Here is a 26,034-nt window from a genome sequence, read left to right as displayed (position 1 = left end):
TGTGCATCTGCTGCGCACTGATCCCCTGCCTCTCTCCATCTCATCACCCAACTCTCCCTCTCTCACTCAGCCGCCCTCTCTCTCCGCTGTAAGCTCCCCCCTGTCAGGCTGTGATGACCTGCACGATCATCCCCCTCACGACGATGTAAAACACAGAGGCAGTCCTGCCTGTAACCCCCCACACACGGAATCACCTCAAGTTAATTATCTTGCATCTACTTGCAAAGTGTCACTGGAACACAAGAATGCCTACATTTGTCTTTTTGTCTTCTTCAGGTTAACAAGCCTTCAAAGTTAGACTTGCATAGAAGAGAATGTGACATATTATTGGACAAGGTATGTACATGTGCAACTCTAAGTTATTGTCAAAAAATTCAATTACAAATGTGAAACTTGTGTTCAGTTATAAATTTAAGAGTCTCTATATGCAAAGCGCTAAGTCTCAAGAACTTATTTTGGTCAAATTTAATTAACATTACTTGAAATGAAAACCTCAAAGTCTGTCTTTTAAAAAATATTAAAGAAGATCCAATAGAACTCGATTTTTAACACTCAGATTTGTTTTTGCTGGCATACTGCTGACTTGACAATTGTCCAGCAGACTTCTCAGAGTGCTGTATCCAGCCATATTAATGGGATGTTTAGAAGGAAATTATGTGGGGAAATAAAGATGCACAACTGCAGCCAGTATCGTGTCATCTGCTTATTTTGGTACTTGTGTTTTCTTAGTTCCACTATCCATGCTCCAGCCCACTGAGAAGCTTTTTTGAGTTAGTTATTTCTCTTTCCAGCCGGATTTAATGTCTGCCCACAAAGCCCAAAAGTACAAACACCTGCTTTGTTTAACATTGTATCACCATGCTTAGTCAACCAGCAAACTGACTGGACATAAACCCTATTTAGAGGGTTCAAAGGAAGATGAGAGACAACAGAGTCAACAATGATGATGCACATGTCCTTCAAAAAGGCCACTATTGAGTCCAGTGGAAACATCTTTATTGATATTACAGTAATCAAACTCTTGTTATAATTATCTGTTTTTATATGTATCCGCTGGTATTTTGATTATTTACTTTTGGTAAAAGCCCCAATTTTTTCTGTACCTTCGACCTAGTCTTTAACATCCTTCAAGAATCACTTTTAATATGGGCCTCGTCCCTACTGTTGTAAATATTTGACCACCAGAGGGCACTAAGAAAGCATTGAACTTTAATCCCTAGATGGTCAGTTAAATCTTAAATATGAGAGAAAGAGGGGGGAAAAAAACAACATCATGACTAAAGTTACAGACCCGGTCATCATTAAGTCGAACAATGTGAATTTCACATCCTTCATCCCAGTGTGATTCTGAGATATCTGAGTATTTCTAATAGATATGCCATAAGAAAACACTGCTGCTGGGTAGTGTTTTCTCATTTATTATTAAAATCATGAAACATTGTTATTTTATTTTACTGAATGGTTTCAAAAGGGTGGTTAGATGGGGACCATTACGGCCCTGGGGGGAGGTGCACTAAGACCAAAATATCATAGCAGAATTTCTGGAATTTAATTTTGTCATCAGGTGGCCAATATACAGGTTTGTGGTGGAAGAAGATTCTTTCTTAATTAATTAATTTAATTATTATTATTTTTTAAAATATTTGGCTAGGATGTCGAGCAGATATTTTAGGAGTGACTGCTCCTCATGAATCTCCTTATCTTCTTCGTGGCACCTTCTACCGTAATAAACCCTGTATGGGCGGAGATGATTTCTGCTTTCAAACCGCCGTTTCTGTGTTGACCGCAAGGTCGAACTGGATAAATGACCGCAAGGGGATAGTGATTTACGCCGTTTTCATTTACAATTCAGATTTTTATTTGCACTTTTAATTCAAGAAAGTTGCAAGACAAGTTTGGAAGTTTTAAGCTTTCCGCCCAGCAGGAAGTCAATTTCCCTGCAACAAGAACAGTTTGACAGGTAAGCACCGCAGATTGGGAAGGTCAATAATTATTTCATGGATTAATCACTTTTGATTAAAAAAAAAACATCTATTTTGTGTGACTTCAGTTGTCACTGAAATAATGACTGCAATCCATAAAGATGATTTACAATGTTCGTCTCCCGTCTCCTCCCCGCTCCAGGAGGTCTGGGTCGGACTCGGGTTTCCCCCTCTGGCCGCTGATGAAATTCAGTGGACCCCCCCCTGGAATCCCCCCCTTGGGAATGCCTGCGCTTCTACATCTGCTGCCCTGTCCCTGCGCACGTACACTTAAAGCGCTCAGGGCTTCTCATTAATGCCTCTCCTCGTGTCTTATCCCTTCTCCTCTGCAGCTCCCCCGGTGCGCGGTCAGGCTTTGAGGGAAACGTTTAGCAAATATTGATAGCTCTTGGTGCACGGAGGAGATCAAAAGCAGAAAAAAAGGAGAGAGGAGGGCAGTCTAAAAAACAGTGGAGCGGTGGATAAATGGTGCACAGTGCTTTCATGAATGATTTATGCGGTATAAGGTGGGTTATTGCTCAGGATTTTTTTTTTTTTGTCAGATTTTGGATGCCCCTGACAAACATGTGTCTTTAGAATTTAACTTTTAGTTAAATGTCTTTCCTGTAGGTACATATTTAAAATAAAAACTGAAAAGTGGTTAAATCAAATAAATTGCAGATTATTAATGCAGATAAAATAGGAGCATTCATTCATCTCAAGCTTTATGTCATATATTTCTTTGTACCGTTAAAGAGAAAAAGGCATTTCTTTCTCAAGTGAGTGAATTTACCATTTCAACACAAAACCAATTTGCAGAGCTTTGGACAGTGACCCTCCCTGCAGACCACAGGTCTATCTCCCCCCACAGACTCGTCAGAGACAAATGGTTCTTTATTGACTTGTTTTAATCAGTACCTCTGGAAAGTAGGGACAAAAAAGCAGTGAAAAAGTGAGCTCTATGCAGCAACAGAGCCATTAAAATGTTGCATATGTGCCAGCAGAATGAAATTACTGAGTCCTAATCATTTTTACAGCCCCCCACAGCTCCAGAGCTGCAGGTGCTGCTGGGACGCAGTCAGGCAAAGATGACAGGGAGACATCGAGGAGGCTGACAAACATGGTAAAAACGATGCAGTCATTCCCAAATATGTCCAGATTCAGGCCTTCTTTGAATCCGACCAGAATCGTGTGAGATGGCAGCATTTGTCCGACTGCTCAAGTGGTCCTAAACATTTCACAATTTTCTCAAAGAACTGTTGAACTGTTGAGAACCACTTGATCAGAATGACTTTGCACTTCTTCACTCGACGCTCGTCCTTCAAGCTGCGGATTCCCCTGGTGAAAGAAAAACCAGCATCTCCTGTTAGTGAGAGGCAAATGCAATGCTCCCGCACTTTTCTGAGGTTAAACCTGCTACAGAGCAAATCAGTACAAAAGCAGAGCGAAGGCCCAAGCAAAGCACTTCTTGATCAGGGAGCTTTTACCTGAAGAAGGCACCTCTTTTTCTTGGTAGACGTAGTGTTCCTTGGTGTGATCCCTTCTAAGACTGAGTAACTGAAGAGGCAAGAAGTGCTTATATAGTGTTTTTGGGCTTGGCTTTTACAAGAGTCTCGTTTAAGGAAGAATGAGGCTCATGCTGGTCCGACCTGATGAGCCGGGTTCCACCAGCAAGGAGCAGGATAGGGCAGCCACCCTGAAAAGGAAAAAAGAAAACAGATACTGACGAGTCATATGAACAGATGCAGTTTTATGTCATCACTGCCTTGTGAGTTCGTGTGATTTCTGATTAAAAAGGATTAAATTTATAGTCGGTAAGAGCCTGCTGTTCACCGAGCTTTATATTAGGATGGGATGCAGCTATTCTCTTGAAGACTTTCTGCAGTCAAAATTCTTCCTTTCAGCAGTCAGAGCGTGTTTCTGGTGAGAATACAAAGAAAACTGAGCTCAGAGACAGAAGTGACCTCCAGTGTTTGAAAAGATCTTAATTTATTCATTAAAAAAGAGAGAGTTGGAAGCTGCAAAGACAAGGCAAGTTTACTTGTGTAGTGGCATTCATACAGACGGTAACTCAAAGCTCTAAGTAAAGGTAAAGAAAAATACATTAGAAACAGTACAATTTATTATCACATAGAAAACATGCAGATAAAATTTAAAACAATAACTGATCAAATTTGACTTTTATGGGAAACCTGCGATAAAAAGTGATGCTTTCAGTCCTGGCTTGAAAAGACCTGACAACTTCTACACACTTCAGGTTTTCAGGAAGTTTGTCTCAGAGCTGAGGGCTCAAAATTCAACAGTTTTTTTTTTTTTTTTGCGTTATACCTGTGTAATACACAGGAAAAAATGCTTTCCAAATCACTGTAATCTGCTTACGACCCTAAACAGGATGGAAAAATAAATGAGGAGCAAAGAAACTCAAAGTTGACTCCTAATGTTTATTCACGTTTCAGTGAGCACTGAGTCAAAAGGTCTGCGATGACTTGTGGGGTTTTGATGGTTCATACCGGAGAAGAAACTCTGAGATGTTTTAACCCCAAAAGTGTTCAGTGCTTTATAACAAGATTGGGAACTTTTTCCAATTTCAAGGTGAGGAAGTGCAGTGATTTAAGCCCTGCTGTGATTCTTTCTCTTACTGCTGGTCAGGATTCTAGCAGCAGTTCTAGATGCACTTCAGCAGTATGAGAGATTCTTTACAAAAAATTGGTATACTTAACCACATTGAGTCTCTAATTTTCTAGTTTTCTTTTCTGAAAACAAGCATAACACAGATTTTTGATAAAAAGTGGCCCAAGAAAGGAGCCTGGAGGAACAATACATGTTAGTTAATATAACATTGTATTATACTTGTTTAAGTTAGGCATGTGTGGATTGACTTCAGACTGTGCAGAATGTGGCAGCAACCTGGACCAGAATTAGGGACCACACAGCCGCACTCCCTGGCCAAACCCCTGGACTTACTACTCTCCAGTCTTCATCCTGGCGTCTCAGATTATTCAGCTTGATGCTGCTGGTCGTTCACTTTAAGATCTGTAGAGACTTGCATTTTTATTCAGGCTGTGACTCCAACTCTTTGAACTCTCTTCCGCTTCCACTGAGATCAATGTTTACTGACTCTTTAAAAAAAAACAAAAAACTGAAAGCTATTGAGCTGTGTATTTCATATACAAATATGATTTGTACATTTTGTTTCTTTTATTTTCATGAAATACTTTGTGATGTTTTTATCTATGAAAGATGTTATATAAATAAAAATTACTTACAAAACAGAAAATGTGTCCTTTGATCAGAAGACAGCTCTAAAATTATATAGCACATCTACAAAACAAAAAAGAAAAAAATCTAGACCTGACATAAAACAACTCAATAGAAAAAGTTACATAGTGGCACTGATATTTTCAGAATAAAAGAAATAAATAATTCCAACACAGTAAATCTATTTTTTTATTTATTTGTGCGGTAAAAGATGTTGGAATACTCCGTAATCTGAAATAGAGGGAGTACACAGAATCCACTTTGAGTAATAGTGAATCAAGAACACAGTTTTGAGGATCACCATTTATAAATCCCAAATGGCACATTCTTGCAAATATGATCCAAGCCCTTTTAGATCAATGCAAAGCAACTCACACATTTTCAATCTATCCATTGGTTTGTTATGATCAACTGTTAAAAGCAGTTCATCATACATTTATCATTATTTAAGAGATTTAAGATTACCAATAAAGAAGTTTTTAATGTTATATCTTTGAAGATCTTTTCCAATATGATTAGCTACATTTTCAAAGACCTCTGTCAAAAACACAAGGCTAACAGGCTTTCATTAATTAATGTATCTCGATTAAGCTTTAATTAAAATAAAAGGTCAGTGCAGTTTTGAAGTACTGCATGTTTTGCTCTAGCAAATAGGGAATATATTTTTATATCTGCAATATTTTAGAAGCAACATTACAAAAAACAGAGAAAAAAAAAACTTGTGGCCACCATGTCAAGACAAAGGAATATTTGAACGGGATCAACACATTTCGTTTCATCCGAGTGTGTGAAAGACATCAGGAAGCACACGAGGCATTTCTTTACATCAAAAGGCTTTATTCCTGCTGTTCTTCCCACAAGGTAACAAATTACTATCAGACAAAACTCGTAACAAGTGATATGTAATACAACGTGGTAAGAGAGAATATTCCAGAACATTAAAATGAGTGAAAAAACAGAAGTGCATGAAAAAAGAAAATCTAAAAAACTAGAGCAGTACTGGATGACACGATTTCCTTGTTGTACATCAAAAAAGCCAAAGATACATTAATTTTATTGCTGAGAACATTAAACAAAGTCACAAAGTAACACGAGAACTGGTTTTCCTCTTAATCTGCTTCACACAATAGTCTGGACTTCCCCTTTCCGGTTCAGGGTGCGAGATATGCGACGCTTCCAGTTCAACAATTAGCCTAGAAACAGGCTGGATGAGTCTGAGGAGTAACTGCAGCTTGTGTTTTTTCTATTACACCTGTAGAGCAGCAGGAAGCGGGGGAGGGGGGGGGGATAAGCTGCATTCGGGAGCCGCGTGGCTCTTTGGCTGACGTGGACAACATTCATTCAGTAAAATATTGCTTTCATGATCTCACATTGTATTTTCTACAATTTCCCTAATAAAAGAACTACAAAAATAAAAATCAGTGATGTTTCTTGCCATTGGAAACATTAAAAATACTTAGCTTCACAAGCAGGTAACATTATTTCACAGTGTCACAGCTTACACTTTTATAACATGAGACTCACTTCAGTTCCCTAATTTAGGGGTTATTTTGTGCAGAAAAATAACAGATTTGAACATTCAGCATTCTAACACGACATGCAACAAACACTTACATGCATGTGGTACTTCCGTTTCAAGGCATGAATTCTAAGCAGAGGTGATATAAATACGTTTGGATGAATGAAGTGATATGTGCTCATATTTAAAAGAGGTCAAACAACAAACACAAAGGTGGACAGGATGTAGAGGACAACTTTACAGGAACGGAGGTAGAGTCGGCTCACAACAACGCTGGCTTGGCAGTGAACTCGATCGCTGCACCGTTCTGACAAAGTAAAGGATTAGAAAAAAGGAAGGATTAATACCAAGTACTAGAAGGGATGACAAGTGATTCAGGATTTCCACAAACACGCTGACACACGTGTGAGATTAGTGTGAGCAGGATTCTACAAGGGTTTGCCACAACAAACGCTCAAACATGATTAGAAATTGCGCTGTGGAGTTAAGCTTAATTTGAATGCATTGTTTTGGTTAAAAGAAACGCGTGTTTATTTATTCTGATAAAATTTGAGAAAAGGCTACAAGTCTTCACTTTTAAGACACCAATTCCCGATAAAAAGCTTGTTTGCTTGGTTATTGGTCTGCAACCTGCAGAGACTCAAGTGGCTCTTCGGTCCTTCATAAAAAGTTCTTAACTTTGTTCTAAAATGACTAATAATTTACAAAAATCTGGCCTTTATGGGAAAGTGGAAGGGGGAAAAAAAAGACTTCATGCTATTGCAATAAATTTCTTCAGAAGGGACAGTAAAGCAGGTCAGCTCAGCATCTGGTAGGACTCAAAAACTGATCTTTACAGATTCAATCAAGTAGAAATTTTAGTTTCTAAATGGCCAAAGTGCATGTTTCAACATCAGTTGCACCAAAAGACTGAAAAAGTGGTTTTCTAACTACTCAGATTTACTAAATGCAAATGCATGCCACACTTTTCAGATTTTAGATGTAGAAAAAAAATCTCTTTCTTTGCACATTACAACCATGTGCTGCTTTGTGTTGACGCTACATGCTAATTCACAATAAAACTATAACAGGGGCAAACATGAAAAGTTCTAGGGGTTTCTGGAACAATAACGCTTCCCTTCCCTCCCCTCTGTCCTTCCTTCCTTCTCTTGAAATTTGAGTCAGATCATAGTGATCGCTATGGCGATCTGGACGAGCGTTTTATGAACCCTGAATGAAGGGGAACTCAGGCAGCCATGCTCGCTGTGGGAAAGGAGCAACAAACTGGGAAGTTCACCACATGTCATTTACCTCCTCATCATCATCATCATCATTATTATATTCATCATATTCATTTAGTTCATCAAATATGGGCTGAAATGAACAAGACAAGCAATTAATAGGCAGAATAAAAAAGTTGGTTTGATTTAATTTAGGCTCATGTCTAAAGGAGGATGGGAAAACTGTTTACCATGGTTTTGCTGTTCATGCATGAGTTTAAAACCTCCACTACGTCCTTATTGCCTGCAGCTTGAGCCTGAGACAGAAGAAGAGAGATTTATTAGACTTTCTGAACTGACGAGTGTTATCACAGCAGACCAAGTCTCTCTCAAACCCACCACTTCAATGGCCGTCTTCCCGTCGTAGCCTGGTCTGGTGAGATCTGCCCCGGCGATTCTCCAGATATCAAGGCCCTCTTTATCGCCACTGGCCGCGAGGCTGACACACACACAAACACAATGTAACGCTTTTATTAAAGCAAAATCAAAAATGAAAAAAAAAAAAACTGAGGGTGAAGAAAGAGAGTTCCCTGAAGCTGAGCCAACACATCAGAGGAACAAATCAACAGATTAGCAGATGCTTTTGTTTCGTCTTAACTGATGGAAAACGAAATGTGCGCTCGTACAACGCTGAATAGGTCCCGACAAAACCAGTTGAGTGTCACGTGTAGATAAATAACAGCCCGGTCTGCGCAGTGCGCGTTTTGGAGATGCAGATTGGGTCCACAACTATGCAACAAGGTCGCATTCTTGGTGCATGTGAAACACTTGGGCAACTGGTTGGACCTGTGTCAGCTATGCAGGACGGGTCAGCGTGGATGGTTCAGAAAACCGAGCGGTGTGGGTAAAGTCCCGAAACGTCTTTCTGGTCGGTCTGACCTGCACAGCTCACTTCCTGCTTCCTCCAGCTGCTCTCTGGAGAAGTGGGCTCCGGTCTTCCTCAGCAACCTCACCACGTCCTTGTGCCTAAATAAGACGAAAACACAGAATCTCAATTAATTCACACTTTACCTATAATTTACAGTTTAATGTGATGCTGCACAATAAGGAGATTTCATAAAGCCATTGTATAATTTTAATATTAGCTCATTAAAAAATGGTATCACCTCACTGGAATATAAGTTATAAGGTCCTATAAATAGATTTTTCGGACATTAACCAACTTGTAATATGAATTTATCAACAGCGTTTAAAACAATTAAGTGTATGTAAAAAAAATTGAAGGCAAGATCTATGCTTTTGTGCTTTAGTGGCAACAAAGACATCATTGCATCTTCATGCTTTGTTAAAGCAGAAGTTAAAGTTTTTGAAAACTTTAACTTCTGCTTAGCTCATTTGTTGTTTCATTCAATGTGAGACTTTTTAAACATATCTAGGACTGAGTATATTAACCATTCTAGATAAAAGAAAAAAGAAATTGGACACAGAGTGAAAAAAAAACTGAATTAAGATTTATTTCACATATTTCCAAGAAAAAAAAGATGTGTATATTTAATGATTTAGCGCAGAAATGTATTGAATCTAGTATATTCTCCAACATCTCAGCATGTTGCAGTTTCTTCCTCAGGCGTTTATTCCGGATCGTGTTTGAGATTTTTATGGCGAGTCTGCACAAGGTACGTGTCACTCTGATTCAGTAAAAGTATGTCCCACTTACACTTTGGAAAATATCCAGATGAGCATCCCCTACATTTTTCTACCTCAGTGTTAGTAGACTTCTGTCACTTTTTGTTGCAAATGTCTGACCCTATAATCTCAGAAAACATCTTGAGTTTCTGACTTCACAATGTCAGAGAGTACGGGAGTCTTAATATCGTAACATTATGCCTTTAGTCGTGGAAAATTGAAATTTTCTTCCTCACAAATTTACGACAGCAAAGGCTATCCACGTTTTCTTGTAAACATGTGAAATGAATCTCAAAATTTCAGTTTTTTTTGGTGGAATTTTACTCGTCACAGGCTTTTGCCTCTTTCTTTAATAGTTTTGGACAAAAAGGTTTCCCTTAGATTTCTTTCATGTCCAACCCTGAAACAGGTTTGTAATATGTTGTGTGAGTCCTTCAGCGTGTCACAAAATGCTTTCATTTAAAGTTTCTGCTTGTCTATTTTTTCCTAGGCATTGGATTGACTTAGCTAGTATTTTAGCTTCATACAACCAGAGTGTCCTCAGTCAGAGGCTTCTTCAAATTCACTGTAATACTGACTGCTGAAGTGGATCCTTGCTGCCCACAGCTACCAGCGTGTAAAACAACTTTTTGAAGAAACCTGAGTAATACAAGTTACAACAGTAGTTTTTATAACTGAATTTGGAAACATGTTACACTTTTTATATATATATATATATATAATTAATTCTCATAATCACATTTTATTTAGGCAACATTTGGTAAAATACAAAATATAAAATCATTAAGGGTTCAAATAAAGCCTCAAAAACCACAACGCCCTTTTTGTGGTCAGTTCAAATATCACAGAATTAATTTTTAGTCCAATTATTTTTATTTGTTCACAAGAACCTATAAATTAACCGCCCACTCAGAGGCAATCAAACACTTTTGTGCTCGTGTAACGTTCAATCATTTCAGTTAAGCAATATTTAGACTTGGACTTCCTTCAAGCAAAGATTGCTCTGCAGCATTTAACTGATGTTATTGTGCCGCTGTAAGAGTTAGTGTGGTTGTAGTCGTTGTCTGACGTGTTAAGACAGGTTCCTTATCCCCACATTGAGCCACCCACACAAGAGTCACCTGCAGGGACAGTCACTGTGACAAGACACAGCAAGTTAGGCCTAATATCCACAACTGTTTACCTTTGTGTACCAATGTCCATAAAAAACATTATTAAGGACAACAGTGCAAAATAACTAAAAAGCAATTTGTTAATTCTATAGATTGTGTGACATAAGAACCACAGAAACTCCTGGAAGGAAAAAAGGAGTCTAAGAGAAGAAACAAACTAGTATCTTTCATCTGTGAAACTGGGAGCAAGCTGGTAAGACTGGTTATTAAGGCACTCCCCACAGTTGTTCTTCAAGCTTTCAGTCTGTACAACTCCTAGCTTTCCCTTATATGGACGTCAGGCTGCAGTGTGGTGTGAAAGTTCAGTGGCAAATACATCAGCGATACAGACAGCACCTCCAAACCTCAGTTCTGTCGGGCTGCTTGCAGTCGTTTCACTGAAACCATTAAGGCAGGAATCCGCTGACAGAAGCCGTGCAACGTTCTGTAGGACCTGTTCAGTAACGACAGGTCCCTGTGGGCCGATGCATCACTCCAGTATCACAAAGGAAACAAGTCCACGCTTGCAGTGCCAACCGTTAAAGTAAGACAAGAGCAACCTGGTAGCGTTGTGACACACACCGTCTCCCTCCTCAGGCTTAATCATCGCTCCAACATGGAAACGTGAAGCATGATTTTCACCAGCAGACGTACAGAAAGACTTCGGAGGGAAAAGAAAGCACTTGTAAAACATAAACACTCTCTAAACTGTCAGATGACAATTAGCCTAATTAGTTTGTAATTATTGTTGGCCTCTAAACTCCATTATGAGTCTCTCCTCTGAATTTTTTCACCCCCTCCCGACTAATACAGACGCTTTTCCCTTCTCCTCATTTAGGCAGAACCAAATTCCCTGCCTCGCAGCAGCTCGTTTAATGAAATCTCCGCTATAGCAGCTATTAACAACATGTTTTCAGGAAAACACTTTGAGGTCTGTGAGGAATGACAATTGTTGCTAATGGCCAAGAGGGGGGGTTTATACATCTGCAACTTCATAACTTTAATGAGCAGATTAAAAACAAACACATCAGCGCTCGATGCGGCTTTACCTGAAGCGCACAGCGTTGCATAGGGGTGTGTCTCCATAGCGATCTTTCGCATGGACAGAGGCTCCCTGGTTGAGCAGGTATTGCACAAGTCGGAGGTGACCCTCACAAGCAGCGATGTGCAGAGGCGTGCGTCCGTCAAAGTCGCCCAGACGTAAGTCGCTTCCCTGAAACACAGGAAAATCAGCCCTGCAGGTTGGCTGTCCAACACAGTAAAAACAGGTGCGGGGTGTGTTGATGTCTCTGTCATAAACGTCCAAATTAAATAAATACCCAACAGTCACACAGGCTGGAGTTTATTATGAGCAAAATGGCCAATGTTCAAAATAAATGATCAGGTTTACTTGCAGAGCTTTAAACAATATAACAGAAAACATCAGTTTAGCAGTCCTTAGCTGTATTTTCAGAAATATAATATGTCAAAAATTCAAATAGTGGCTTTAAAAATGCTATTAAGCAGTGTATTTATTATTGATTTGAAATCTGTTTTCTTTTGACAGATTTCGACAGAGATCTTGATGCAGTCAGTGTCTATTTGAGTTGCAAGAGTTTTGACTTTCCTTAGCAAACCTGTAAAACTCAGCTGAAAAACAAGCTGAAAATTTTCACAGGGGAAAATTACAAAAAAACAAGTATGATGTGGTTGCATAAGTGTGCACACTCTCTTAGCTTTCAGAATTACCCACCACATTTAAACTTGTGTTAAAAAAGAGTCAGCAAACACCTGCCATCCTGTATAGTTCCCGATATTTTTGTAGTTGTCCTAAACCTCATGTGATGTCACAAGAGGCATAAAAGCTTGTGTTCTTCTTTTTTTTATGTGGTTAAGTAATTTCTAACAAAAAGGTATAAATTGTTCTACAGATTACAAACTATATCAACAGCATGTTTAGCCAAATTCACAGGAAGGTGTTGCTGGTACCAAAGCTACAAAAACACCTACGTCTACGTTTCCAAATTCTATTTGGCTTTGTGTGAACTTGGACGTCCATTTTTTTCAAAAGCCTAACCTTGACATTTTTTTTGGCAAATTATCAGTGTGAGTTTTAACTGTGGACACTGACCCTGCTACCCAAACATGAGAAGATAAGAAAGGTCAGAACCTGCCTCTGCTGATGTACAAGGCTATAGCTAAAATGAGTGAGAGTGCATCAAACAGCTTTTGTTTATATGACACAATGAGAGGGAATGGCTGCTTACCATTTCCTTAAGAGCTACTAAAGCTTCTGTGTCCCCAATCTTAGCAGCAGCACATGCCAGTGAAGGAGTCAGGGCATCACGGATGGCCTCCAGTTCCTTTTGGATGTCAGGAAATGTAAGAGATTAAAAATTATGTCTTTTGGGGAACTTGATAAAAATCCTCTTTCCAAAGTTTGTAAATTGTGATTATTTTAAACACTATGCCAATGTTTGTTAACTTTTATCAATAAAAAAGTGACTTTACATCTCTAGTATCATGAAGTAGCCCCTTTTAAAAAATTACAAATACATTTTTGCAAATGCTTTTTTGTTTGTTTATGGGTCATGTGGGGCAATAACATGCAGTCAAAGTCATCCAACTTACTGGCCCCAAAAGACTGCATTGGATTGTTTAATAATTTCTATCCTCACCTTTATTTTTTTTTGCATCAAATACTACAAAATACTGTGAAAAATGTTCATCATTACTACAAATCAAAATGTATTTTATTGGGATTTTCTTAAACAGACCGGCACAAATTAGTCTATAACAGCAAAGTGGAAGGAAAATGGTACATAGTTTTCATTTTTTATGCTTAAGGTTGCCGTCCAATTGAAAAGAGAACCTTTAACGTTTTGTCTTTCACTTCACAACTATGCATTACTTTGTATTCAGTTACCATATTGCATCCCAATCAAATACATCGTGGTTTTAACAGGATGAAACATGAAAAAAGTTTAAGACTTTACTGAAATATATCAAGAGCTGCACAGACGTTTTTACAGTTTGATAACAATTCTATCCAATATGTCGATGCTTTGATGTGACATTAAGACTTGTACGAAAAACTGGAAGGACACAAGCCCCGCTGAGCTTTCCTGAGAATTTAAATGAAAAAACTAACACAAAGACAAGTGTAAGAACTTAGGACTTGATCGTCCTGTTATCAACTGGTTTGCTGAGAATCCTGTTTAGCTGTTGCAGGGGTTGAAACACGTGCGTGGGCGTCTGTCTGCCTACCTCCTTGCAGCTAACGCTCAGAGACTTGGCAATGACCTGGATGAACCTGCTGTCGCTCAAACACAGTTTGGCTCCTTCGAGGTCGGCGCTCATCTCACCTCGCAGGTTTTGAGCCATCATCTGGACGAGAGGACAAAACAGTTTTTTACTGTCATGACTTTCCTTCTTTGAAAAGTTCACATCGACACCAAAAAAGAGTGACGTTTTTAGAGCAAATAACCTTTTTCTGAGCATCCAGAGTGAGCTCTTTCTTAGCCAGAACGTAGGACAGTTTTGACAAGGCGGCCTCAGGGGTCATGTCACCTCCGGCTAACAAACCGGCATCCATCAACACCTGAAAAGTCAGACAAACCACTCATTTGCAAAGCAGATTGTATAATAACCACTTGCAAAATTGCAAAATAAATAAAAAATACTTGGATGAAAAGTTAACTTTTGTTTATGTATGTAATCTCTTAAACAGACGTGGAATGACATGCATAAAATAAAATTTAAATTCCTTAAATGTTTGAGTAGTTCATCAATTATATATGTGTCTGTTTAACGAGACATGAATATTTGTTTTTAATGGAAGACTGTAGCACAGGAAATATGAAATATTTTTAATACATAATAAATTCAAAGTAATATATCTGGCAGTTGCATATATGAAGTTGGGACTTCCACAGCAGGAGACGATTGTAAGAAATTTTTAAGACCAATATGCTTACCGCGCTTAGAAAAAAATAAAAATAAAAGCATGAGCAAGTCACAGCAATATTAAACAATTATATTGCAAGTGCATATTGTTTTAATTATCATAAAACAAACTCTGGTACCCTTCCAGTGGCGTAGGAGGCTGAGACCGTCCCCCTCAGACACTGGGTGCAGTTGACTATGATGACACCGTTGTCGGTGGCCTTACTCAGCTCCTCCAGAAGATCGGGGCGGTTATCGGGCGCGTTCCCACTGCCGTAGGTCTCCAGGACGACGCCCTGCATGGGCGGCTGCAGGAAAGCCCTGACCTGGGGACAGATGTGAGCCGGCTCGGGTTGAAAACAGCCTGCGTTTACGACCGCATCAACTGCATAGCATCAAATTGAGAAATTAGTATTCCGTGTTATTTTTCCTGCAGTGCTTTTTACTCTTATGCACGGGACCATTCCCTCTACTAAAAGCCCATCTGGTGCCTTCTCTAAAACCAGTATCTCAATCACCGGTTGGCTGGCAGGCACTCAGAGGCCCTATAGCACATCATTAACCGTGGCATACGACTAGAACAGCAGATGACTTCAACGGCAGAAAGGAGAGCAATTAATCTGAAGCCATTAGTGAGAATAAAGTCACTTGGCAAATATCAGCGTGAGGGGAAGGTGACATTTAAAGTTCGGGGTTCAGTCAGTATTTTGAGTATAATTAGTAGTTTGACAAGAAAGGTCTGACACAGACCTCAAATCATGCGTCCATGCAAGCAGGGATGGTGAATATGCAGGAGCCTGGAGCCTAATCAAAACGGTGCCTCATAAAGGCCTTTAAACGTGGTAAGAAAGCCTTGATAGCTGAGCTGGGAAGAGGGAGCAGATTGAGACAGTAAAGGAGAACCGTCCCCACAAGTTCTGCAGGGGGAAGCTCAGCTAAATGGGACGGCATCAGCGGCATTCCTCCCTCCTTACAGGGTGATTGGACATGGGCCATAACTTTCTCTCATCTTTTTTCTGGCCAGAACTCGCACTGCAGTTTACAAGAGCAGATAAAGTAACAGCGGAAAGGTAATTACATAAAAGCAACTGTATTTTATTGCAGTTTGACAAAAACAGGGCTTTACCTTTAGAAATGAATCATTATTCTGCAATACCAGGTAAGGGATAAATCATTCACACCAACACTGTTGACCTGAAGGACATAAGTGGGTTGATTCCGGGCTGTGACTACCTCGCTTGGCAAGTCACAGGCGTAACTGTGGTGTGCTGACTTCTACCCCCTTTGCCAGATCGGCCCTTTTACAAAAACAGATGGAGCCTGCAAAAAGGCACCTTGCGGTGTTTGTGAAAGAGGCTCTTGACTCCAACAAACATATTTTTTGTCACCGTGAGCAAATAAGTCAGTCTTTGTTTCTCTTGACAATGACTCTTTTTATTCGAAAGACATTTGCGTTTTATGTGCGAGTCAATTCAATTTTAATCAAACTTAATTTTGAGCAGGCACTGCTTTATTTGCCAAACCCTTGTAACTCTGTGTTAATGTTATTGTTGGAGTTTAGACTTATGACAAAAGTCCAAACTGAACCTGGTAAGAAAGGGGTAAAAAGGACATAAAATTGTATTCATCTACTTATTTTAGTCTAAAGAGAGGAGGAGGCCGCTTACTCTGCTAAGGAAAGAAAGTAAAAAAAAAATGCAGAAGTTCATTAGACTACAACAAGTGCAGTGCACTGAACTGTAATGCACATGGAGCCTCTCCCTGGTTCGCTCCCGTCAATCGCACATCCCAGATGTTTTGCATTTGATTCACCCTGCGGTCACAAGCTACAACTGGAACTGGAAGATGTTAAACCAAAGCTAAACATGGGAGAAGTTGCATTGCTTCTCCCATGTTTAGCTTTTACTGCTAAAAACGAAAGCAGTAAAATCTTAAATAAAATAATATGAAGTGTTTACTTTATGTCAATGCGGTCGAGTCAAGTTGGAATTTTTCAAGCCCGATCTAAACCCTAGAGAGGTTGTATTTTACATGTTGTAATTTTACATGCAAGTCCAGGTAAATCACTATGCAAAGATTTTTACAGAGCTTGAATAAATTTTATCTTGAGAGGCAAATTCATAAGAATCTTTAAGAGATTCTTACATAGCAGTGAGAATCGCCACCACGGTCCCGCCAGTAAGACACAAATCTCATTTTCTTACTGTTGATGCCGTGATTCCTGGGAACAACCTGAGCAGACCCACGTTCCTGTTCAGCTCCGTTCTGACTTGAAACTTTGCCGTGGTGTTTGCCCTCCACACCGTGTCCCAGTTAACTAGAACAAAAATTATTAGATTGCTTCAGCCGCAGCAAAAATTACACATCTTCAGTGTGCAGAAGTATTTTATCTATGACTAACTTTTAAAATCCACTTCAGCGGTTGCCAAAGGAGGCAAATTGGGAGAATTGAACGCATTGAAACTGCTGGCGTCCACCTTAGTAACACGATTTCCTCTGTAGAGCTTGTTGTAGAAATACAAGCAAACCTGGAAAAGAAGAGATCTAGTTATTGACCAAAATCTGGTGCAGATCAAATCAATTTCTAAATTTTCTGTCTTGCTTTTTCTTTGATGACTTATTTGCATTTTTAGACAAATGTCAAAAAGTAAATCATTGGAGGAAATAATTACCAGAAACACAGAACCTTGCCGTTTCTCTTTTCATTTTGGTACAACCACAAACTTCTGCACATTTTATTGGGATTTAATGTGGCAGACCAAGACAACATAGTACATCATAGTTTAAGCTGCCAACTTAAACTGACAGGCAGGCAAGAAGAGTAATAATCAGGAAAGAAGCCAAGAGGTCAAGGCAACTCTTGAGGAGCTACAGAGATCCCCAAATCAGGTGGAACAATCTGTGAGCAGGGAATCGATGAGTTGTACACAAATGTGGTCTTTAGTGAAAAATGCCAGAAGAAATCCTGATTGCAGAGAAAATTCATCTGGTTCCATGAGATCAAAACTGAACTTTTTCGGTCTACATCCAAAACGAACAGTGGCAAAAACTAACTTCACAAAACCTTGTGAATGCCATTGGCGAAACATGGTGGTGGCAGGCTGGCAGCATGGTACTGTGGGTGAATACAAATGAGCATCATTTGTAAAATGGGAACAAATATGGTTGATCATGTAGATTTCTACCACATAAAGCTACTCAAAAACTAAAACATTTTCACCTGATGTAAAATTCAGGTTCACATATGTTGGATAATTTCTAAGCAGATTCGATGGTATATTCTTTACACTAAGTGTTTTAAAGTGTTTAGATTAAATGAACAAAAAGCTGCTCAGTTTGAAACACTCGGCCCTGACAAGGCATCACTCCTGTTAAACTTCTGCAGAGCGTATGATGAACTGAGTCAGGTGCTTTTCCTGTTCTGTTAACTGTTGCGAAACACTCCCGGTCATTAGAAAGCATTCCTTTCACACCCCTCTCTGAGGTACATGATGTATTCTCTCTGCAAAATCACACTACACATTAAATTAATTTAGACGTTAATTCAGAAACGGAAAATACTAAACCATTGAGTCACTGCGACTCCTCATATCCGATTCAGAAATAAAGCCAAGTTATCAAATAATTTAAAACTACATTGGCTTTTCAAACCTCAGGAATGACAAACTGGCCGGCGATCAGCAGCGCTCCCAGCAGGTTGTCTCTGCCATCGTTCCTCAACTCATAGATCGGCACCTAAATACAGAAAGTAAACGCGTCAAATTTAGCAGCCACGTTTCAGAAACTGGCTGGTTAAACTCTTGAAGACAAGTTTTACCTGCGAGCCGGTGAGAACGATCGGTTTTCCCAAATGCTCACACATGAAGGACAAAGCAGAGGCTGTGTAGGCCATAGTGTCCGTGCCGTGAAGAATCACAAACCCATCAAAGTTTTCATAGTTTTTCTGGGGGTCAAAAAAATTAAGACAGAGCTCACAATGAGAGCAGAACTTAAAATTCAATGTTTGTTTTTACATCCTTTTAACTTTCATGAGCTAGAAAAAAACTGCCCCAAAATAAAGATAATACGTCTTAATTATTATCAAAATGTTAATTTATTTCAGTGTATTGGTTCGAAAAAATGAAATTCATTTATTATATAAATTCACTACTCACAGTAAAATTATTGACACCCTCCACAAGGAAGGTAAGTCACAGAAGGTTGTTGCTAAAAGAGCAATCCAATCATATTAATGAAAAGTTTAAAGAAAGAATAAGTGTGGTTAAGAACCCAAAGGGATAACCACATAGTTAAGAATGTTGTAAACCAAAGTGGCAAATTGTTATAGCAAATAAGGGAAAATGCGCCCCTGTCATGTATTGAGTTCATACACTATGCAGTAAAATGACAGATTTTCTGTTAAAAATAAATTTTCATTGATCTTATGTAATATTCTGATTTGCTGAGAAAATGAATTTGGGTTTTTTATTAGCTGTAGTGCAGCTTAAACTATAAATTAACAAAAATAAACACTTAAAATATACCACTTCACATGTACCTTATACAATACGGGTTTCCATTTTCAACTTTTTGCTGATAATCTAATTTGACGAGATAAACCTCTAAATGTACCTCGATGTCTTTTCCGATGCGCCCCCAGTCTTCTGTGGTCATGTTGGAGGAGTCGAGCAGAGGACTGTACTCCAGGATCGTGTAGATTATCCTCTTATTTAATTTACTCGGCCTTAGAAGGAAAACAGTTTACAAATGTAATATTCAGGAAGTCAACAAGCTCCGATGTTAGTGGAGTTAGTGCAGACACATTCACCACACAAAACACGAACACGGCGTTAAGGCAAACATTTAAATATGACATTATAAATTAATGTTCATGCTGATCTTTTTTGTATTTAAGTTCTGATTAACAAAAGAAAGTAAGTTTAAAGAAGTAGAAATGGCTACTAATAAACAAAAGAGTTGGTGAAGAGACGGTGTTTTTTTTAGCTGGGCCTTTCCATCTCCACAGAAAGCTGCCAAAACCTGTTTCGAACACAGACAAGGAATCCTGCAGGTGGAAAATCAAGGTGTGTTGTCATGAGGGTATGGTGAACGCAAGGCTCGAACGCTCAGGCCTAGGTTTTGTTTAGACTGCTGATTTAACTTCAGCAAGTTTAAAGGGACACAAATAATGTTACATTCTTGGTATGTCATATATGATTAAAGGTGAAAAATATGTTTTTTCATTCATGAGGCTGAAGAGTCTCAACCTAAAGAGCCCCACCTGCAACACTCACATGTAAAGCAGCGTGACGGCCTCATCAGTGACTGAAAGACTTCCCCGTTAATCTCTTTTTTTTTTTTTTAAGAACCAGGGTGTGACTCCCTGTCTCCCACCCCCACATTATCATGGGCAGCTTTATCCCATGGAGATGGGAGCTGAAAGGAACAGCAGGGGGAAGAGCAGGCGGGCCCCAGCCCATGCAACCAGGGGTCTCCACTAACACTCTTCCAATTAGCCTCTCATCCACACACAACCCTGTGACATATGTTGTTGATAATCTGAGAGCTGAAGTAGCAGAAGAAAACACTATTCAAATCCCAAATTATTCATCTTTCTGGCCTGAGGAGCATCAAAGCTACGCATTAGCATACCCGTGCTAGGAGGCCTGAGAGTTAAAGAATAATACATGTGTGGATTGTGTGTGTGTCTTTTTATGAATGGGTTTGGGGGTTGAATATGGATATTTCTGACACCCAACACATTGGCTAGGCCAATTTTTTAATCAATCTATGGTAATATTTAAATTTTGTAAGACATCAAAAATAATCATCATGAAATGTACCAAAAATAAGACTTGGAATATTTCACTGTGTGTAAATAAAATTACTTTCTGGGTCTAATTATTGAAGAAAGTTCGTTTTTTTTTGTTTTTTTTAATTAAATTCCAACTCAATGAGATGCACCTTCATAAACTTCCACTGACAGGACGTAAAAACTGTAAAAAGTTGTTAACCAGCTTGGAGCTCAGACCATTCTCATTAATGTGCTGCATGTGGGCAGGACAATAAGACAAACTATATCAAACATGCTGATCAGCAGATTGTTGTTTGGCTTTTACAAACTGATGCTCCAAGGAACATTAGATTATCTCAGCCCAGGCAATTATCGTTCACACATTAAAGCAGCTGAATTACAGGAAACCAAGCACACATTAGCTCAATGGAGGGCATTAAGAAATACTCAAGCCAACATTTATTTTACACCATTCTCTGGTCAGCACACCATAACATTTGGTCTTAAGGACGGCAGAGAAATAAAAATACTGTCAAGCATGTGTCATGCTTTCAGTTTTACGGCACCGAGGGAACTGGAGATCGGACTGGGGCGTTGGCTTTCTGTTGAGGTGACAAATGCAGGTTAGAGCCACTAAAAGGAATCTGAGCGTTAGAGGAACAGTTTACTACAAAAAATGTTTTTCTAAGTTTGGGTCAAAACTAGATGAAATAAGGGGGTTAAGAGAGCAAATTATATAAAATTGCTGCATTTAGGGATAAACAAAGTGTTAGTTAAAAATCCAACAATATTAGATCATCTTTAAACTGTGTCATACAAAGCGAATTAATGGAATTAAAATTTCACAAGAAAATTAAGCATACAGTAGATGATAATTGTTCTAGTGAAAAACAATAGCACCAACCTTACAAGATGCTCACTGGGTTTTTCCCTGGCCCAGATTAAAACAATTTAGAAAATGTGGCCATTACTCAGCTTTTTTTCCAAATTCAAATACTTTTATACAACTAACAATAATCTATAAAATACAGTTTTATGGTTTCTATTGTAAATTCAGCTATGGTACACAGAGTGGCTTTCAAAGGTTTATCTACAAGAGCGCGAGTTATGGCTACATGTTGACTCTTGGTGAACTTACGGCAGGACCAGCGTGTTTTCCAGTTTGTAGTACTCATACAGGCAGGTCTGATGGGCATAAAGTTCATCGTGTAGGATGGGCAGCTTGCGCAGATTCTCCACAAGGGCATTGGCTTTAGGGGCATAACCTGTAAAAGAAAAAAAAGAAATAAATGTTGTAACTTATTCTTTGTATTGCTTTTTTAAAGAGGGATTTGCCATCTTCTCAATAACACAACAATAACAGTCTTATACTGAACCCTAGAGGTAAACGTAAGAAATTACAAGAACACAATTTTCTTTTTTTTTAATCCTAACATTACTTTTTTTTAGCTATTTACACCACCCAGTATGAAGATGATTGACCGTGTTTCCATAACATAAAGGAATTTTTCTTTCATAATACGTTGAATTAAATTAAATAGATTAAATTTTAACATTATTTTGTGTCAGCTGTATAAAATGCTGACCAAATAAGCAGAAAATTGTGGCTCCATCTTAAAAGTACTGTGCAGAGCCACTTTACTTTTAAGTACAATGATCTCTTTGGTGCCCATCAAAGTGGTGCAAAGACTGTTTCCGTAACATCTTTAAGGATCCGTGGGCTGATGCCATCATCTTGAAAGGAGGATTGGATTCTCTGCCAAAGGTGGCACTAAACTTCTGTTTCCGCCTAAAGTGCAGATATAAAGTTTTTTTGTCTTTGGCTGGGGGCTTGGTAGAGCTGTTGCCTTGCAGCAAGAAGGTTCTGGGTTCGATTCCTGGCCCCGGTCTCTCTGTTTCCTCCCACATGACTGTTAGGTTAATTGGTCTGTCTACATTGCCCTTAGGTGTGTGTGTGCATGGTTGTTTGTCCTGTTTGTCTCTGTGTTGCCCTGCGACAGACTGGCGACCTATCCAAGGTGACCACGCCTTTCGCCCGAAACGTTGGCTGGAGATAGGCACCAGCAACCCTCCCGACCCCACTAAGGGACAAGGGTGCAAGAAAATGGATGGATGGATGGTCTTCGGCTCTTTCGAGTACCTCTACCCTATCCACAACAAAACACCCTGACGGGATACATTACCCAGAAAGAAAGAAATTGTGGATAAACTATGAAAATGGCACCAGGGTCATCACAGCTCATACGGTGGATGGAAGAATCATTGCCCATAGCCCAGAGATGCCAGTAACCTTGCCCTTCAAGCAAAAGGAGAACAAGAGCACTCAGATGGATTGCCCGGTTGAGGCCTGTGATGCAAAACCTGAAGAAAAATCCAGCTGTGTGGTCAGTGATACAACTAGCAACCTTTAGACCTTTTCCCCCCTATCTTTACCTATAATTACTGTTAAAAATAAGAGTCTGGTGGTCAAAAACATTTTTGATGTGATTCCAGTGTTAAAATGAGTCACTCACATGTCTTTACATGTTCAAAATAAGTAATTTAGAGCAAATAGTAATCTGAAACTTCACCATTTGCGTAAAGCACAAAATGGAGGTAAGTTAGAGAAGTGTGATGAGAACGCAACTATCACACTTTTTGTATGGAACAGTTTTGAAAATGGTCACTAGAGTTTTTAAACAATTCAATTTTAAAGTATTTGTTCAAACTGAAAGAACAAATTTAAATAAACCTTAATTATGAGATTAAGTCATAGAAATTGTCATAAATTAATTCTTTAAGTATTGTGGGACAAAGAAAGATGTAAATTTCACTCCTAACTATATAAGATGTGTAAAACCCATTTGAAGTACTGTGAGATCATTTCAAACAGTACTTCAAATTTACATTAAAAATGCAAGTCATGCAAATAATTATTACCATTATTTTCAAGTCAAACATAAAACCATGCAAATCAAGTCTACATTACTAGCTGCAATCTCTCCATCTTGTTTAAATCCTTAAATTATGCTGGCCCCAAGAACTTCTTATATTTTGTTTTGAAGCCTACTTTTATAATTTAGTCGTTTTCTGTTCCTCTATCCTCTAGTTAGAGCCTAACCTAAATTATCCAGCTTTCTTAGGTTAATATTTACACTAACAGTGACGGAGTCTATGCAGATCAAGACAATAATAAATAACAGGGGAAAAAAACTACTGATGCTTGATCTTACAGGGACCTTTGAATGTTATTCTACATCTATACATGTTGCACAATACCACATGTCAGCATGAGGTTATTGATTTATGAAGGGTGATGTTGTTCCAACTGTATCCTGGGGGGAAAAAAAGGTGGTATTCTCTGAGGTCTTCAAACTTTAATTCACCGTAAAATCCAGCCCTAATATATAACTGCTCCAAATGAATACAACTTTATTACAAATAAATACGTGTTCTTTTCGCCTGAGGTAGAAAATATATTTAAAAAACGTCAATTTTTACTTCGATGAATTTTTATTTTAAGTGTTCCCTCTCGTGTGTCTATTTTAGGTTCCACGTGTCAGTTGTTATGGAGCACAGAGTAATCCTTGTATCATGTTACCAGCAACATGTGACAGACCACTCTATGTATATGTTGAGCTGTTTGCTACAGGTGTGGGCTTCAGACAGACACTGCGAAACTTGAAAGTAAAGTTAAAAGTAACTGGGAGCCCAGTCCATCACAAATACCTGTGTCATGTAGCGTCATCCCGATGGTCCCCCCGGTGTTTATCACCAGGACCCGCGACTCGCTCCCGCAAGGTGAAGTCACCTTTTCCAGGTTTTCCAATGAGCTGCAGCTGGACAGCTTTCTCCATCGGCTTGGGTGAAGCTGAACGCTAGGCGGAGAAACATCGTTTGTTTCTATAAGAGTCGGATGGGACAGAGCCCGTCCGAGCGTGTTAGTGCTGCATTCCGCCATTATGCCTTAAAAGTGCCGGCGCTGCCCCTTTAAATCCGCCCGTTCAAGCTGAGGTCGTAAACGTCAGAGCGCTGCCTCGTGAGCCCCGGATTCCATCGCTGTTGTTGTTAATGCAAACCGATTATTTTAATGATGTTTAGTTTCGCTACTATAATTCACAGTGCTGTGATAGACTAGGCTGGGAATCCATTCTGACGTCATCAATGTGGGCTTGGCTTATACGCCAGTGGCGGTGTCCTGATATACGTATAATGGGCGACATGGGTTTGCTTCCTAAACCTAAGACCTAAAAGTTCAAACTTCTCTTGCTAAGCAGAACAGCCAATCACCGCCAGTAGAATGATTAAAATATAGCTCTTAGATTAAATAAAAAATATAAATAAATATAAATAAATTCAAATGTATATATCTGTTCTCAAGGTTTATAGTTAATCTAATTAATTTTAACTCTTAAGAATAATTTCTGTCATATTTCACTGGCTACATGCAGAGGTCTTCTCATGGCTATCTGTTCTGTTGTTGCCTGTAGTGTTGAGTGTTAAACATCTGTATGGAGTTAGATTTGTTTCACAATTATTCAATCAAAAAAAAATTACACTCAACCAAAAAAAAGAGATTCAATCAAAAAAAAAAATCTTCTCAAACAAAAAAAAAAGTCATAAAAACTATTTAATCATAAAAATATTTTTAAACATTTTTAAAGTTTTTTTTTTTTTGATTGAATCTCTTTTTTTTGGTTGAGTGTATTTTTTTTTTTGATTGAATCTCTTTTTTTTGGTTGAGTGTAATTTTTTTTTGATTGAATAATTGTGAAACAAATCTAACTCCATACATCTGCATCAGACATTATACACCCTTATACTTACTTCGTACGTGTTAAATCTCACATATAATTGATTTGAACGTCATGATGTTGGACGAGAAACAGTAGGGTGAAAAATACCTTGCAGGGCATTCCGTCATATGAATTGGTTTAGTTAACACACTCGAGGAGCACACTCAATAAATAAAGACTCCTTCGAAGTTACTGAAAAATTAAGTAAGACACTTTGATACCATCCTGGTTCAATGTGATACTCTGGATCTCTTTCTTTGATCTCTCGCACTAACAATTTGGTTACATGCCGTTGGCCGCTAGGGGGAGATGTTACTCTTCTTATAATGATCAATAACTGGCAAAGATATATTCTCATTTATGAGATCCAAAACGTTTTTGTATTCAAAATGAGACATCATAGTTTCCACCGAATAATTTTTCTTATCCATTTCTTACTTTCTAAGGCTTTTTCTGACAAATGGATGGAAAGACACCTTAAATGTTGTATCCTAATAAATACTATAAATAAATACTATAGAAAAGACATAGTAAAATTGCATTGTATCATATTTGAAAGGATGCATTTCAGTAAGTTGGAATTTACTAAAAGTTTGTTTTGTCTGGCACTTATTTCCAAAACCGAAATTAACACATGTATTTATAACACAAAGACGATGTGATATACCATAATTTTGTGTTGATAATTGTGGTTTACGGCTTACAATAATTACTTTTATAGCTTGTTAAAGCATCCCAGGATCCAAATCTTACTATTACATAAGCCAAAAAAAAAACTTTAATATTCC

General features: G+C 38.6%; 1 protein-coding gene and 1 long non-coding RNA gene across 4 annotated transcripts; both read right to left on the bottom strand.

The window, feature by feature from the left end:
• Positions 1–2,851: 2,851 nt before the first annotated feature.
• Positions 2,852–5,052, bottom strand: LOC103459003 (uncharacterized). Its single transcript, XR_532660.2, has 2 exons — positions 3,449–5,052; positions 2,852–3,299 (listed from the first exon to the last, which is right to left on the bottom strand). It is a non-coding gene; the product is annotated as an uncharacterized LOC103459003 (long non-coding RNA).
• Positions 5,053–6,035: 983 nt separating this feature from the next.
• aspg (asparaginase homolog (S. cerevisiae)) lies at positions 6,036–24,624 on the bottom strand. Of its 3 annotated transcripts, XM_008400180.2 has the most exons (18): positions 24,180–24,624; positions 21,610–21,736; positions 21,038–21,073; positions 19,310–19,421; positions 18,516–18,641; positions 18,350–18,433; positions 17,100–17,226; positions 16,903–17,015; positions 14,839–15,024; positions 14,241–14,354; positions 14,021–14,140; positions 13,021–13,116; positions 11,824–11,987; positions 8,877–8,963; positions 8,337–8,436; positions 8,189–8,254; positions 8,029–8,091; positions 6,036–7,045 (listed from the first exon to the last, which is right to left on the bottom strand). In XM_008400180.2, exons 1-18 carry the CDS (start codon positions 24,409–24,411, stop codon positions 7,001–7,003), a joined length of 1,998 nt encoding a protein of 665 aa, XP_008398402.1. In that variant the 5' UTR covers positions 24,412–24,624; the 3' UTR covers positions 6,036–7,000. The 3 variants fall into 3 exon arrangements, with proteins under 3 accessions (XP_008398402.1, XP_008398404.1, XP_008398403.1); XM_008400182.1 differs by lacking the exon at positions 8,029–8,091 and having other exon boundaries at positions 24,180–24,623; XM_008400181.1 differs by lacking the exon at positions 21,038–21,073 and having other exon boundaries at positions 24,180–24,623.
• Between the last annotated feature and the right edge of the window lie 1,410 nt (positions 24,625–26,034).

Source organism: Poecilia reticulata, linkage group LG22 (genome assembly GCF_000633615.1).
Source record: "Poecilia reticulata strain Guanapo linkage group LG22, Guppy_female_1.0+MT, whole genome shotgun sequence".
Lineage (NCBI taxonomy): Eukaryota > Metazoa > Chordata > Actinopteri > Cyprinodontiformes > Poeciliidae > Poecilia > Poecilia reticulata.
Note: the sequence above shows the minus strand (reverse complement) of the source record. Positions and strands in the feature narration are given on the sequence as shown.